Source organism: Scyliorhinus torazame, chromosome 9, assembly GCF_047496885.1.
Source record: "Scyliorhinus torazame isolate Kashiwa2021f chromosome 9, sScyTor2.1, whole genome shotgun sequence".
Lineage (NCBI taxonomy): Eukaryota > Metazoa > Chordata > Chondrichthyes > Carcharhiniformes > Scyliorhinidae > Scyliorhinus > Scyliorhinus torazame.
Genome location: NC_092715.1, coordinates 159,929,616 through 159,944,590, shown reverse-complemented (window position 1 = coordinate 159,944,590; position 14,975 = coordinate 159,929,616). Strand labels below are relative to the sequence as shown.

At 47.3% G+C, this 14,975-nt stretch overlaps 1 protein-coding gene across 3 annotated transcripts in view; it reads right to left on the bottom strand.

Moving 5' to 3' along the window:
• The window catches only part of ntrk2a (neurotrophic tyrosine kinase, receptor, type 2a), a 358,867-nt gene that overhangs the window by 246,214 nt on the left and 97,678 nt on the right, over positions 1 to 14,975 (bottom strand). For all 3 annotated transcript variants that reach the window (XM_072516690.1, XM_072516692.1, XM_072516693.1), the window contains exon 5: positions 6,860 to 7,017. In XM_072516690.1, coding sequence (XP_072372791.1) covers positions 6,860 to 7,017 — 158 coding nt within the window. The remainder of the gene's footprint in view (positions 1 to 6,859; positions 7,018 to 14,975) is intronic.

Genomic DNA, 14,975 nt, shown 5'->3' with positions numbered 1-14,975 from the left:
AATGGACCTGGATTGTGCAGTGCTCTGATGGCTGGATTACGGACCTGTGCATACTCATGAATTCCAAAATATTCTATACCCAGAAAATCTAGAAACTCTGTAGACCAAAGACAGAAACAAATGCAGGAACCATAGGTTCACACTGATAATTTGCCATCTCTGGTGCACAACTTAAATAAACACCCAAAAAATGAAAATGCAGTGGTGTCCGGCTGATTTTAATCACCTCAGAATGTAAATACCCACAAGAAGTTAAGAAATGAACCTAATATATGGTTCCAATGAGTAACTGGCTCTTTGTTGTTAAATAAGAGGCATTGATGTCTCCTGACAAAGACCTCATACCAAGATAAGCTTGAGTGAGGTTATTCTGATTCATTCATTACACTTTTAACATTAAGATTATCTGAAGGGGGAGGACTCAATCTGTCAAAGTCTTGAGGTTATCAATATAGTATTATAGATGCACAAATATGTCAGCTTGTGGCTCCTAAATTCAATGTTCCACCTACTAATGCTGATCTTCACTTGAGAAGAGCAAGTCTTCAGAGATCACCATAACCATACACCAACAAGTGATCTTGTTCACCAGCAGCACACATCAGAGAACTGTGAGCAGTGTGCCTGTGATTTTGTTACATTTGTTGATGGTGAAATTAATTTCTATACCAGTGCCACAAAGTTGATCCCTCATGAACATAGAACATAGGAACAAAGGAGGCCATTTGTTCGATGGTAGGGCCCGGTAATTGTAATCAATAAACGGGTTGTTTTCGGCCAATATAATCTTAGCGGACCCTAATGGTAGACATGTGATTGTTAGTGGGTCCTTGGCGGGCACCCCAGTAGTCTTGGTTAATGTTTATGATCCAAATTGGGATGATACGGATTTTAATAACAAACTCCTAACCTCCATTCCTGATTTGAACTCGCATCAGCTAATCTTGGGGATGTCTTAAACTGTGCACTGGATCCCAGGTGGATCGATCCAGGCCCAAATCTCTCACTCCATCAGGGGTGGAAAAGGTATCCTTGGCTTTCATGGAACAGATGGGGAGGGCAGATCCATGGTGTTTTTTGCACCCTAGGGATAAAGATTTTTCCTTTTTCTCCCATGTCCATCAGGTTTATTCACATATTGACTTTTTTGTGGTGGATAGGACTCTTCTCCCTTCGGAAAAGAAGGCAGGGTGTTCGGCAATTGTGATTTCATATCATGCCCCACATTTTGTCGATTTGAAAATGGAGTCAGGTCCCTCCCAACATCCGCTCTGGAGATCGGATACGGCGCGGTTCGCAGACAAAAGATTTTGTAAATGCATGTCCATCGCCATTCGGGAGTACATTAAATTTAATAAAAGTGAGTCTATGTCACCTTCTATGTTGTGGGAAGCCTTACAGTGGTCATTGGAGGGAGATAATTTCCTACAAAGGGCACACAGAAAGGACTGCGGGGGTGGAGTTCTGGTGGACTCCATCCTTGAGGTAGACCATCAGAACACGCTTGCCCCTACACCAGAGTTGCTTGCAAGTAAAAAAATGCTGCAGAAGCAATTTGAATTGTTATCAATAGGTAAGGTGGCGAGCCAGTTGCGACGCTTGATGGGGGTCAGTCTACTTCCCGAGAGATTGTGCAGATTAGGGACTCAGATTGCAGTTTGGTTTTCGCCCCACCTAAGGTCAATGTGGCTTTTGAGACATTTGATCGGGATCTCTATAGATTGGAGCCCCAGAAGGAGAGTTCGGCCATGATGAATCTTTTGGATGGGTTACCCTTACCAATGATGGAGAGGAAGAGGTGGGATGAGTTGGAATCCCCTTTGAGCCCTGAGAAAATTATGAAATGCATTGGGTTAAAGCAGATGGGTGAAGCTCCCAGCTCCGTTGGATTCCCCATTGAGTTCTATAAGACGTTTACAGGACAATTGATCCCTTTAATATTAGATATGTTTAATGATTCCTTGTCGTGGGGTTTGTTGCCTGATAGACTTGCGCAGGCCTCTATTTCCCTGATTCTTAAGAAATACAATAGCCCAACGGAATGTGGGTCACTTCGGTCCATTTCGCTTTTGAATGCAGTGCTAAGTTAGTTGCAAAAGTACCGACACTGTGATTCTGCCTCCCAGAGTTGATCTCGAAAAACCAGACAGGCTTCGTCAAGGGTCGGCAATTGTCGGCCAAATATATGTCGGCTGTTAAATATTGTTCTTTCCCCTCTCCAGTGCCTGGAGGTGATTTGTTTTCATGGATGCCAAAAAAGCATTTAAGAGGGTGGAGTGGGGATATCTCTGTGAGATTCTTGGGATGTTTGGTTTTGGACAATAGTTCATATCCTGTCTCCATTGAATGAGATGAATGGAAGGATGAATTAGGGCCTATTCTGGATAACGAGGTGTGGAGCGAGGCTCTTCGCAGGGTCAGCTCCACATTCTCCTGTGCTTGGCTTAATATGATTCAGTTCAAGGTGATGCACAGGGCTCATCTAACCAAGGTGAGGATGAATGGATTCTTCTCTGGGGTGGAAGGCAGATGTGAGCATCGTTCTTGTGGGCTGGATAACCACTCTTATTTGTTCTGGTCTTGTTCCAAGTAAGAAAGATTTTGGGTCTCTTTCTTCACCACCATTTCAGAGATATTCAATGTCAATCTGGAGCCATGTCTGCTTGTGGCCATTTTCAAGGTATCAGACTCACTGGTGCAGCAAATGGGTTGAAGGCAGATGTCCTCACCTTTGCCTCGTTCATAGCTCAGAGACGAGTTCTGCTTGTGCGGAGGTCTCCTACTCTGCCCAGTGCCTCGGCCTGGTTGGGTGGCCTCATAGCGTCCCTACATTTGGAGAAGGTCAAGTACACCATTAGGGGGACGATAGAAGGGTTCTACCTAAGATGGTAGCCATTCATTTCCTTTTTCAACGAGTTAGTCACTGTCTGTTGTTAAGGGGGGGTTGCTTTAATGTTGGGGGGGTTTGTTTAGTTTTGCTCTCAGTTGTTGCATATGTTCTTTTTGCATTATAACTTGTAGAAACTGTTTTATATTACTATGTTTAGAAGGAAAAAGTTTCAATAAAACTATTTTTCAAAGAAAAAGTAGGCCATTGGCCCTTTGAGCTGGCTCCGTCATTGAACAAGATCATGAATGTTCTGATCATGGTCTCAACTTCATTTCCTTCCAGTCTCTTTGATGTTGCTCATCAGCTAAATGTTTTGTGGAAAACGTGTCTTCCTTAGCTGAAAAGCCACTGTGGCCTCAGTACCACAAGGCAATGGGGTGAGAAGGGTGATGGACAAAACCTGGTTACTTGCCAGAATAAGCAAGTCTCCAGAGTTCATAATGTCTCATGGGTCAACCTGCATGTTTGAGTTGTTAGTGTTTTTATGGGTATAAAACAGTGCATGTGAGTCTTGTAGGAAGCCCAAATTCTGCCTTTGACTGCAGAGGGTTCATTGTAAATGGCATGTGGTCTAGTTTTATCCATGGGATTTTACTGTTATTTTTGTTAGGTAAAGATATCAGGGATATGGAGAAGAGGCGGGGAAATGAAGTTAAGGCTCAGTTCAGCCATGATCTAATCAAACGGTAGGCCAGGCTCTCAGGATTAAATGATCTACTCCCATTGTTATGATTCCCTGTGGAGACATGTGTGATCTCCAAGTAACAGCTGTTCTTGACCCACGGCAAATGTCAAGACCTGTCTGTTCAAAGTATATTAGGCATGAAGCCAGGACTTTTTGCTGCAGTATCTGCTGGCATTCTGACATGCTGTACCAGTCCAGTGGTCCATGTTAAAGTTTGCAATCGATTTAATGCAGCAACTAAGTCACTCCAAAGAATCTGGCTTCTATCAGTAAGCATTTAATTTCTAAAGTATATAAGGTTCCTTTAGTAGATTCCTCAATGTTTGTTTACTGCTAGTACATCAATATTTAAGCAAAGAAAAGTGGAAAATACTCTTTGCAGTTGGAGCTGGCAGATGACTTTGAATTTAAATTGAGTCATAATTGTGTTCAAGATCTTAGTAACCAAGATTTATTTTAGTAACCAAGATTTATTTTAACTACCCAAACCTGTCAGAAACCAGGCAGGGGTGGCAGTATTCACCAATTCCACTACCTTCCTACCATGTCCCCACATTAAACTGCTTTTTTAAGCTGGCAAGTGGGATCCTGTTTAAAATGTGCAGATTGGGTGCAATGATGTCATCGGGGTCTGGTCAGTAATTACAAACAGAGACCTTGAATGGCTGTTGGCAAAACCTGCCAGGAATGAATCCTGGACAAGAGGCCCAGAGTGTCAACATGTACTCCTCAGATTTTCTTGTGGGCCAGGTGGAACCTCATAAGGCAGCTTCAGGCGTCTCTGGAATCAGGCTACCACCTCCCCTCCACAATTGTAGCACACTTCCCCCCTGCCTCCCACCAGCCTGATCTGGGACCTCCCCTGAGCCCAACCACTCAGAACCACCCTCCATCGCAGCTCTTGCCTCCTCTTGGCCCAGAGCTGCTTTCCCCCACACTGCTGTTGGAGATAATCTCACAAGTCCCCAGCTGTGGTCTCCTGCTGCTTGTTTGAGTTCCTGCCTGTCTGTTAGGCTGTCAATCAGGCAGGAGACTGTGGAATTGTACTCAAATGAAACCTTTCCACTATGATTTATACAGCTTTCAAAGCCTGGTCTTGTTGGGTTTTCCTCATGCTCTGCTATTCCATTGAGGCTTCTGAAATGGCCGCAACACGGTTGTTCCCAGTTTTCCTGCCCATACACAGGGCCACTGTCACGTCCATTAAATTCATCCCAAAGTTAGAAGAAGAATTACATTTTTAGTTTAATTTCTTTCTCTTTCAGCCCTGTGCTTATACTGTTGTGTTAGTTTACCACCATTCCAACTAGTTTCAACTCATTTCTACTGATTAAGTAATTTGATTGCTTCTGTAGAATTAATTCTGTACAACCTAATGATTTCATAGGGATCTGTATCCAACAACAGAGGGCTTTGTAACCAATAACACAAGCCCTGTATCCAAAAACAGAGAACTCTGTGCACAATAATATAGGCTCTGTATCCAGCAACAGAAGATTTTGCATCTCAGAATATAAGACTCCGTACCCTATAACTTTGCACCGGGGCAGTACGGTAGCACAGCATGAGGCACCCGGGTTTGATTCCGACCTTGGGTCACTGTCTGTGTGAAGTTTGCACATTCTCCCATGTCTGCATGGGTTTCCTCTCGGTGCTCCAGTGTCCTCAAACAGTCCAAAGATGTGCAGGTTAGATGGATTGACCATGTTAAATTGTCCCTTAGTGTGCAAAGATGTGCGGGTTAGGTGGGGTTCTGAGGTTACAGGGATAGAGTGAGGAAGTGGGCCAAGGTAGGGTGCATTTTCAGAGGGTCGGTGCAGATATGATGGGCTGAATGACCTCCTTCTGCACTGTTGGAATTCTGGGTGGGATTATCTAATCCCGCGATAGAGTGTCCAAGCCGTTGTAAACGCTGTCGCGTTTTACAACGGCGTGAACGGGCCGACCCCACGACTAATTTTGGCCCCTACAGGGGGCCAACACTGCACTGGAGCAGTTTACGCCGCTCCAACTGCTGATCCCAGCACGAACTGGGCGCCGTGGGATCCGCGCATGCACAGTAGCGCCGGCGCCAATGCACACATGCGCGGTGGCTTCCTTGAACGCTCCGGCCCCGACGCAACATGGCGCAGGACTACAGGGGCCGGCGCAGAAGAAAGGAGGCCCCCAGCCAGAGAGGCCGGCCTGCTGATCGGTGGGCCCCGATCATGGGTCAGGCCACATCGGAGGCCCCCCCGGGGTCAGACCGCCCCTCCCCCTCCACCGGCCGCCCCTGACCCTTCCATACCGAGGTCCCGCCGGCTGAGTGCAGGTGTGGATGGCGCCGGTGGGACTTGCCGTTTTCACGACGGCCGCTCGGACCACCCCGAGCCGAGAATCGGCGGGCCAGCCGCGTAGAGCGGCCCGCGACTGGCGCCACGCCAACCACGCCGGCACCAGTGGTACCGATTCGCGCTGGTCGCTGGAATTCTCCGGCCCGGGCTGAGAGAATCCCGCCCTCTATGTTCTAACATTGGACTCTGTGCTCTATAATGTCAGGCTCTGAATCCAATATAAGGGTCTAAATATTTTCTGGACCCGCCCGCGGGTGCAGGCAGGACCGTAAATATGATGGACAAGCCAAAGATTTTTTGACCTTGCAGTCCCGGGTTGTGGGCAGAACTGAAAAATCCCACCCAAGAACTCTGTACCCAATGGCCTCACACTCTGTATCTAATAATAGAGGTCTCTGTGCCTTTTAATAAAGGACACTGTACCCAATACCATAGGACTCTGCACCCTTTGACATACAGCTCTGTATCCAATAACATAAAGCTCTATTTCCTACAGCATAGGTATCAAGATTTAATAACATAGGGCGCTGTATCCAATAGTAATGGCCTTACTAATTTCTCACAGTGACCCCTAGTTATATTTTAAGATCTGATCAGAATTAATGCTCCATTTATTCTTCATTGCCATCGGTATTTTGAGTACTAAGATTGAAAAGATAATTAAATCATTAATATGGCAGTAAAATAAATGGCAATTGCAACCTAGAATTATTAAATGTTCGGCAATCAATGAGGACAAAGTACTGGTGGCATTCACAAATGACAGTGAGGGCAGGGAATCTGTACAAGATACTAAAAAATCTCTGGGTATTTAAGGTATATGTTCTACCTGTTAAACTCTTCAGAAATCTTAACATATTCCTACTCCTTCATCTCTATCTGTCAGACCCTTTAAATGTGACCTGATAGGAGAAAAATCACACACAATGCTTATTGGAAAAATGACAGTACCACAGTCTGGAATCCTCATATCTGGCAGTATTATCCTCCAGTCATTCTCGCCTCGACAGGTCAAGTTCTGAACTTCGAGGGTGGCCAGGTTATTTTCCTGCCACACTTGGATCCATGCAATGCCACAAGAGCACAGGAATGGGTTTTCTGTTAAGATTCTATGGGGGAACAAAATTCACATGTACATTAGGAGAACAATTCAGTATTATGTATGTAATTAGTTTTCCTTTAGATAGTTTACAACGATCTTCTCAGTTTTCAAGTAGAGGCAGTCAAAGCAAAATAAATTGGGCCGGATTCTCCGGTCTCCGGCGCCGAAATCGCATTCGGCGATCGGCCGGAGAATCCCTGTTTGCGCCAGAATCGGGGGCGATGCCGCTTTTGCGATGCTCCACCCCTTCCAATCAGGATGTCACCTGAGGCCCTCCCCCAAAGCTTGCCACTGATGGGCTGAATTCCCGACGGCGTGGGCCACTCATGCTATTTATTTTTGCGAACCCGGCGTGGTAGCTGCAAACTGAGTCCAGCGCCGCCACAATCCGTTCTGCCGTTCCGCGGGCAGGTGGGACTGGGGGCACTGGTGAGGGGTGGTCCGGGGTGGCGAGCCTGGTCAAAGGGGGACAGTTTTTGACAGGCTGGGTCCACACATGGTCAGCGCCATGTTGCAAGGCTGCAGGTCGCCGCCGTGTACATGCGCGGCCACGGACCCGGCAATTCTCTGGCCGTTTCTGCAGGTAAAGCCGGGGGCTTTACGCTGCGTGTCTGCTAGCCCCCCACCAGACGGTGGATCGGTGAAACATTTGACACTTTCTCACACCAGCGTCAGCACTTAGTCAAATTGGAGAAACCAGCCCGATGTGTTAGAAACATTGGGTAGTATTCTCTGTTTGGGAGACCATGGGCAGGACTCTCTGTAGCACGACGGCGAAATCAGGATCGGCGATCGGGCAGAGAATGGCTTCTGACGCCGGATTCGGGGCATGCGGCGGTTGGCAATGCTCTGCCCACTCCAAATCGGCATCATCAGGATGCGCCGCGTGCAGTCACAAGGCCATTGGTGCGTCATCAACCCGCGCACCCGTGATGCTCTGCCATGATGGTCCGAGATCCTGACGGCGTGAGCCACGTGTGGTCCCAGCGGTCGGGAACCTGGTGTGCCAGCTGCGGACAGTGTCCAGCGCCACCACACTTGTCTGGGATCCGTGCTGCTGGCCAGGAAGCTGCTGCTAGGGCTGGGGGAATGATGGGGGTGGCCATGGGGCGGGCTGTGGAGTCGGGGTGGGTGGGTTAGGGTTCCAGCATGGCCGGCACCATGTTTTCCGGTACGGCCGGTTCAGCTCGTCAGGCCTGCGCATGCGCAGCCCGGAACCCCCCAATTCTGCAGCTGTTTTCCACGCGATCTGCGAGTGTTCCACGCGCCACCGGTGCTAGCCCATCACCAGTACTGGAATCGGTGAGAGGTTCGCGCCGATTTTCCTGTTGTGAATCACCCGCAGATTGTCCATTGGCGCCTGCAGTTAGTCACAGGAACGGAGAATTCCGAACTATGTTCTCCCACCAGAGCCAAATTGTACCTGATTTATGCTCACTCTGGGAGCACAAATCAGGAAGAGATCCCCAATCTCCCGAGTCAACAGTGAAACTAACAGAAAGTGCTTAATTCTCTTTGATGTGGTCCAGGAGCTGTCAATCAAAGCTTGATGTTTATAAACATTGCCCTTAGTTTCACAGCTGACTACTTCACAGTAACTCTAACATAAAGGCAGATGAATGGAACGATGCTGACAGCTGGGTGTGTGTGGAAGCTGCCATTCACAGCCCGGTAAAATCAATATCAAAGAGAAATGAATGAATGGCTTGCAGATTAAAGATCTGAGCGGGTTTATACCTAGCTGACCGTTTTTCTCTTTCCAGGAATTGGCAGGTGCTGCTTCCTCTGTCTGAGCCACCAGGGATATTGTACAGGTGAGTTTTAAAGCAATATTCTTTATCACTGTCTCTGTCTGGACTACTCTCTAGCTCCCAGACAGGGGTCTCTCCTGGGGGGGCTTCAAGACAGGGGTCTCTCTTCTGAGGGGCCTCTAGGGGTGCCTCTTTAGCTAGGGGGTCCCTGGGAGGGTCTCTTTAATTAGGGGGTCTCTGGTGGGCAAGGTGGTGGGGGAGAGGGTCTGGTGGGGTTGGGTGGGCAGGTCTTGCATTGTTGTAGGGTGGGTGGCCCTCTGATACACTTCCTTGAAGAGTTACCCGCTGGCCCACAGTGAGGTCCAAAGCGTCAAGGCCACGTTTGTCAAGATCTGCACGAATTCGCACCCACCTGATTCCTGGCCCAGAGGATTGGAGAATCACAAGGGTCCAGAGAATATGCTGCCCCAACGCCAGGGGGGGGCCCGGAGCATTAGAATCAAATTGGTGCTGGCGGCGATCCCAATTTTTCCCTGATGCTGGATTCTCTGCCGCATCGGGAACTCCTCTACCCGTGGCAGAGAATCAAGCCCAGTGTTCCAGATATCAGGTCCACGGTAGTAAATAGTAGATGTGTTACTCTACTATACTTCTTCCTCAAAGATAGTGTTTGAAACAGAATTTAAAAGCAGAGTGAGGGACTACTTTAATAAGATGGTTAATTTATGCTGTTGTTCCTTCTCAACTGCACTGAACTGGTTTGCTCACAGGTATGAAGGGAAGAAGAAAACAAAAAAGGTTAGCAAAACTGTACATACTTTAAAAAAATATAGAAAGTTGAAGTGAAATAATCAACCTTTAACCTTTCAACTATGAGTTGGGCAGGCAAGAGCAGCGCGTGCACCTTATCGATCTTTTGCCTAATCCTAGTGGCTGGTGCCAGTTTGTTGGCAGACAAGTGGGAGTAACATTTTGGATGGCAGGTTGCCACCACCAGGTAACCATAGAAATAGGCCCCAACACTCAAGTAAGTGGGACAGAAGAGGTGCCAAGAGGCTAATACAGTCGGGGAATAAGGTCACCACGGCAAAGGATATCCAAGGTTTCTTGGTAGGGCCCCCGAGGAACACGCCAGCACAGAGCTTGGATTAAAATTCAGGTTGGGCTCTGATAATGTCATCAGGCCCCAATGTGCAAAGCTAAAAAGAGGCATTGTTCCCTTCTTAAGACTGTCCCTCTCTGCTGCTCAAAAGTGCAGTTTGAAATTTTAACATGCGGGAAGGCAGCAGAATTGATGCAGTAACATCACTGCAGCCATTTTAACTGCTTGCATCTGATTTTCATCAAGCGTGCAGGTTGACTCTGGCTCTGTTGCTCTTTTTAATGGAATACTATCCCACGAGCGTCACCAATAATGTTGCCAAGTAATAATGATGCTCTTTAGAGTCGCCAGGTATCAAATGATACCACCACAAGGCTTTACCGGATATCAATCAAAGGACCACACGACCAGTTAGTCAGTTCAAGTTCAAAGATGGTTTATTTACACACAAGGATTACTTCGACATGCAACACAAAACACTACAAGTTAAACTACACCTAACAACTACAATAACCTATACTTAACTTCAGGGCAACCGGCTCTATGCAGATGGACAAGGCCTTTGTCCGGATCTTGCGTGGCTGGGTGGAAGTTGCGGCTCTGTTTCTGCTGGGCTCATCCGTCTGGTAGCGATCGTTGGTCTTGAACTTGTCTGTCTGGTCGTTATGCTGCACTTGGGTTGGCATAGGCCGGATCCTAGAGAGACCAAGCACATGGCTGTGTCTCTTCTTATCCGTCTGGGATTTCGCGCTCTTTGGGGCGGTCCTTAACTTGGACCCAATAATTCGACAGGCTTCAATCACTGCCTTCAATTTTGGCCAATAAAGGGGCAGATGCCTTGAATGTTGGGCGTGTCCTTAGTGGTCATTGACCTTGGCTGTTTGGGCTCCCTGAGTAAAGGGAGTGGCGCCGCTTAGTCCGTATCTGTATCGGTTACCTGAGCACAGTTCTTTTTGTTCTGTGGAAATGGGCCATTAGAATGCAAACGAGCAGGGGTTTCAATCGCGTCTCGCTATCTGGGTTGTAAATACACACACAAGCTCTGAGTCTGTCTGAATCCTGGGTTGGCCATAATTCCCATGGTCCTTTGCAGGTGGCCATTTGAGATGGCTACATCCCGTCCCCTTGATCCTGAACGCGAAGCATGGTGGATCACACTATTGATCTCTATCCATCCTCGGTGTATTGTTTACCCTTGGTCAAGGACAGGTTCTACACTACTCAGTCCTATGTTTTTGGAGCATTTACCTAACATTTTTATGAACACATCATACATTTCTAACGGGTCATTATATACATTTCACTATTACACATTTAATTTAATCGCACAAGGGGACATCTAACTATCACTATCTGAGCTACTCTCATGCTGCTGGCAAATATCAAAAAGAACTTATGTACAATCCAACATTTCAAAACAGCAGCATCACATTTCTACTTAATCTATCAAAGATACAGAGGTATACGGCCTTTATTGTTGTCAGCGATTACAGTGTTTGTTGAATTGGGTGAATTCCAAAGAAGGGGGCTCGGAGTGTATATATCGGGGAGCGGGAGGCTCTTTTTCGCCAATTGCGGAGTCTAAGTGTCTGGATGACACTGCAGATTATTGCAATTACCAGAAGGGCCTCCACTGTGTGTGAAAGGGGGTACCATTTGGCAATGTTTTCGCACCAAGTGGGGGTTTCAGTGTCTATCTCTATGTGTGGTGTGGTGTCCGGGCTAGGGGTGTCATGTTGTGTGATGATGTTCAAGGCTGGTGTGGTGTAGGGTACAGAGGCTTGTAATGCACACAGTTGTAGGAGTCCAGCGATGATCACAATGTCGGTCATCAGTCCTCTCTTCATCTTGTCTTCTGTCTTCTGTTTTCCATATATTCCTGGGGGTGCAAGCATAATATCTGTTATTATCTTTGGTTAATATCTCATTTATTTGTCTTTCTCTCCTTAACTTCAATTACCCATTAGAATCGTCACCAAGTCTGACTCACTCATTTTTTTTTTGAAATAACATTTTGAGAGACAAGACATTGCCCAAAAAAATTTCTTTGGAAGTGCAGTGATTCTCGCAGCTGGTGGTCGATGCGGGGAGTGGGTGGACAATTTCTCCATCCAGTCTTTCCTTTACTGCAACCAGTGATGGCTGAGGCTCATCTTAACTAGCCGAATTTTAGGGTGGCCAGTTTGATAGAGTTTTGTTGTCCCAGGGTCTAGAGGTAGTTCGCGTGTAGCAGCATGTGTGGCAACCAAGTGTGTCAAACATGTAAATAGCAGGTGGGGAATGACCATTGGGTCGCGGAAGGTAAAGGGATGAGTGTACAGACTGTGGCAAAGGGCATTGTTTAAATCACAATGAAAGAGCAGGGAAGGGAAAACTAAGACCTGCCAAAGACAGTAAAAAGTGTAAGGAACCATTCCAGAGTACTCGAAGTGATGGGAACATGAGGTGCGTTTGGGCCGCGGCAGGGCAAGAATGGGTGGAATCCATGGGTGGGCGGTGATCAGTGCCGTTGCTCCACTACCCGAGCTTAACTGACCGGATGTATTTGGGGTCCTCAGGCAGAGCAGGGATTAGTGCTGTTACTCCACTACCTGGGTGACCAAAACGAGCGGAAAGAATTGTAACACATGTGAGATACAACAATTGTTCCTTTAACGGTCATTGGTCAGTAAATGGCGTCGGAAGAGTAACTATGATTGGATCAAGAAATTGGGTGTGAGGCTGACATTAATTAAAACCACGTAATAGGAAGAAAGAGAGAAGAAAACTAAAAAGGCGGGCAGGCTCCATCAGGGAGTAGGACACCGTAATTCTTATGCGGCTCATTTTTCTCATCATCTGGACACCTCAGGGTTCTGTATCAAAGAGCGTCGTAAAAGGATTACCGTAATGGGAGTCAGAATCTGAATCATCACCATCTCCCGGTTGCCAGACTCGTGTCTGCCGTTTTAGTGCCATGGCCACGTGGGCTGTCGTGGGATCCGAATCGTCATGTCTTACAAGTCTACACGAGTTGTCGCCGTGCCAAAAAGGGGTTCATTTGTCATGAAGCATAGGGACGGTGGCAGTGAAGAGCAAGTTACTGTTGTCGGGTGGTGGCGGTGGCTCTGGCTGTGGCTGTGGAAGGGCGTATAGGGGGCCAAACATGTCTTGGTCGTGGTACCGGGGGCTGGAGTGACTGGGGCTAGGGATTTGTACCAGTGGTCAGTGATCGTGGTCAATTCGGGGAGGCTGGCGCTGTCGTCGGAGTCAAGCTCAAGGTGGATGGTCGTACCTGTGGGCGGAGACAAGGTCGGGTCTGTAGGCATGGATGTGCTGTCAGGGCTGGGATAGGGTTGGACTAGGTTGTCGATGGGCGGGGCAGAATCGTCTGCTATTGCCAGGGAGATATGGTGGGAGTGGCTACATTGGGTTCCATAGACTTTGAGCTGGTTGATGTGGAACCAACCAGTTTTACCATTGGGATACGTTATCTTGTACACAGAGGGGCTGACTTTTCCGAAATGGAGTAGGGTCCTGCAAATTTGGGGGAGAGGAAAGAACTGGGATTGTACAGGGAAACCATTACTTGTTGACCGACTGTATACTCCACGGGGTAGACTGTTTTATCAAAGCAGGCTTTACTCTGCTTCATTCTAGCACCTAGTCGGACAGCTGCAGCGAACTGTGCTGCTTTAATATTGTCTGTGACATGCTGGGCCACTTTTTCATGGGTGAGGGCGGTGACTGTGGGGCTTGCCAAATCGAGACCTAATAAATATTCAATTATTTTCATGGGCCGTCCGGTCATGAGAGTGTGGGGGGTGAAAACTGTGGAACTGAATACTGTGTTCCTAATAGACATAAGGGCGAATAGGAGGACTGTGTCCCATGTGGTTTATTCTGTTGCACCATTTTTCTAATTGTCGCTTTTAAAATGCGATTCATTCTCTCAACAATGCCACTGGATTGGGGTTGATATGCCATGTGGAACTTTTGTTTGAGTCCGAAAACCGTTAGGACATTTTGCACGACTCTGCCGGTGAAATGGGAACCTTGGTCTGACTCAATGCTGCGGGGGAATCCCCAGCGTGTAAATATCTGGAGGGTCAAAATCTTAGCTGTGGCCTTTGCATTGCAGTGTTTGTCCATGAGGGAAATGCTTCTATCCATTTCGTAAAGGTGTTGATTACCACTGGATAAAAGCAAATTATTGCGGATGCTGGAATCTGAAACAAAAGAGAAAATGCTGGAAAATCTTTGACAAAGAGTCATCGGACTCGAAATGTTAGCTGTTTTCTCTCCCTACAGATGCTGCCAGACTTGCTGAGATTTTCCAGCATTTTCTCTTTTGTGTCGATTACCACTAGGTCGTATTTGAAACCATTCCTGCAAGGGGGAGGGGACCAATGTAGTCGAGTTGCAAATTTGTCCAGGGGCCATGAACAGGTCGGGTGTGTCTCAATTGTCCTTTCTTGGAGTGCCTTTCAGAATTGTTCTGTGCACAGATTAAACAATTCTCAACATATGTTACGTCGGATTTTAAATCGAGCCACCAGCACAAAGGTCTTAAATGGGCAATGGTATTGTCTATCCCCTGATGTCCTTGTCCGTCATGGAACTGGTAAATTATCTGGTTTCTGTCCTGGGTGGGGACGACATAAATTCAATTTTTCAAAACTATACCGTCCTGTACCGTCAGTGAGTCCTTGCATTTGTCGTAGGGGGCTGGGAAGTTACCGTCTCAAACTTGTTTGAGAGTGTCATCTGCCTTTTGGGCCTGGGATAGATGCTCGATATTGGTCTGAGAAACCTGGACTGCGTGTATCGGTTCACTTTCGGGGGGTTGCCAAAAGTGACCATGGCGTGATCCTGACTTAGCTAAGGCGTCTGACTTTACATTACCGGGTGGGGAGGAACGATGATGGCTTCTCACTTTAATAATACCGTACGTGCAGTCTTTAGCTGTCCTAAGAATGTGTTTCAACAATGGGGCTGAGGGTAGGGGTTTACCATCAGTGGATACAAATCCGCGAGATTCCCACAGGGGCAGGAATTCTGTCAAGCTATTGCACACATATAAACTGTCCGAATGTATGTCTGCGGGGGTTGGAAAGGAATCGGGGTGCTGCA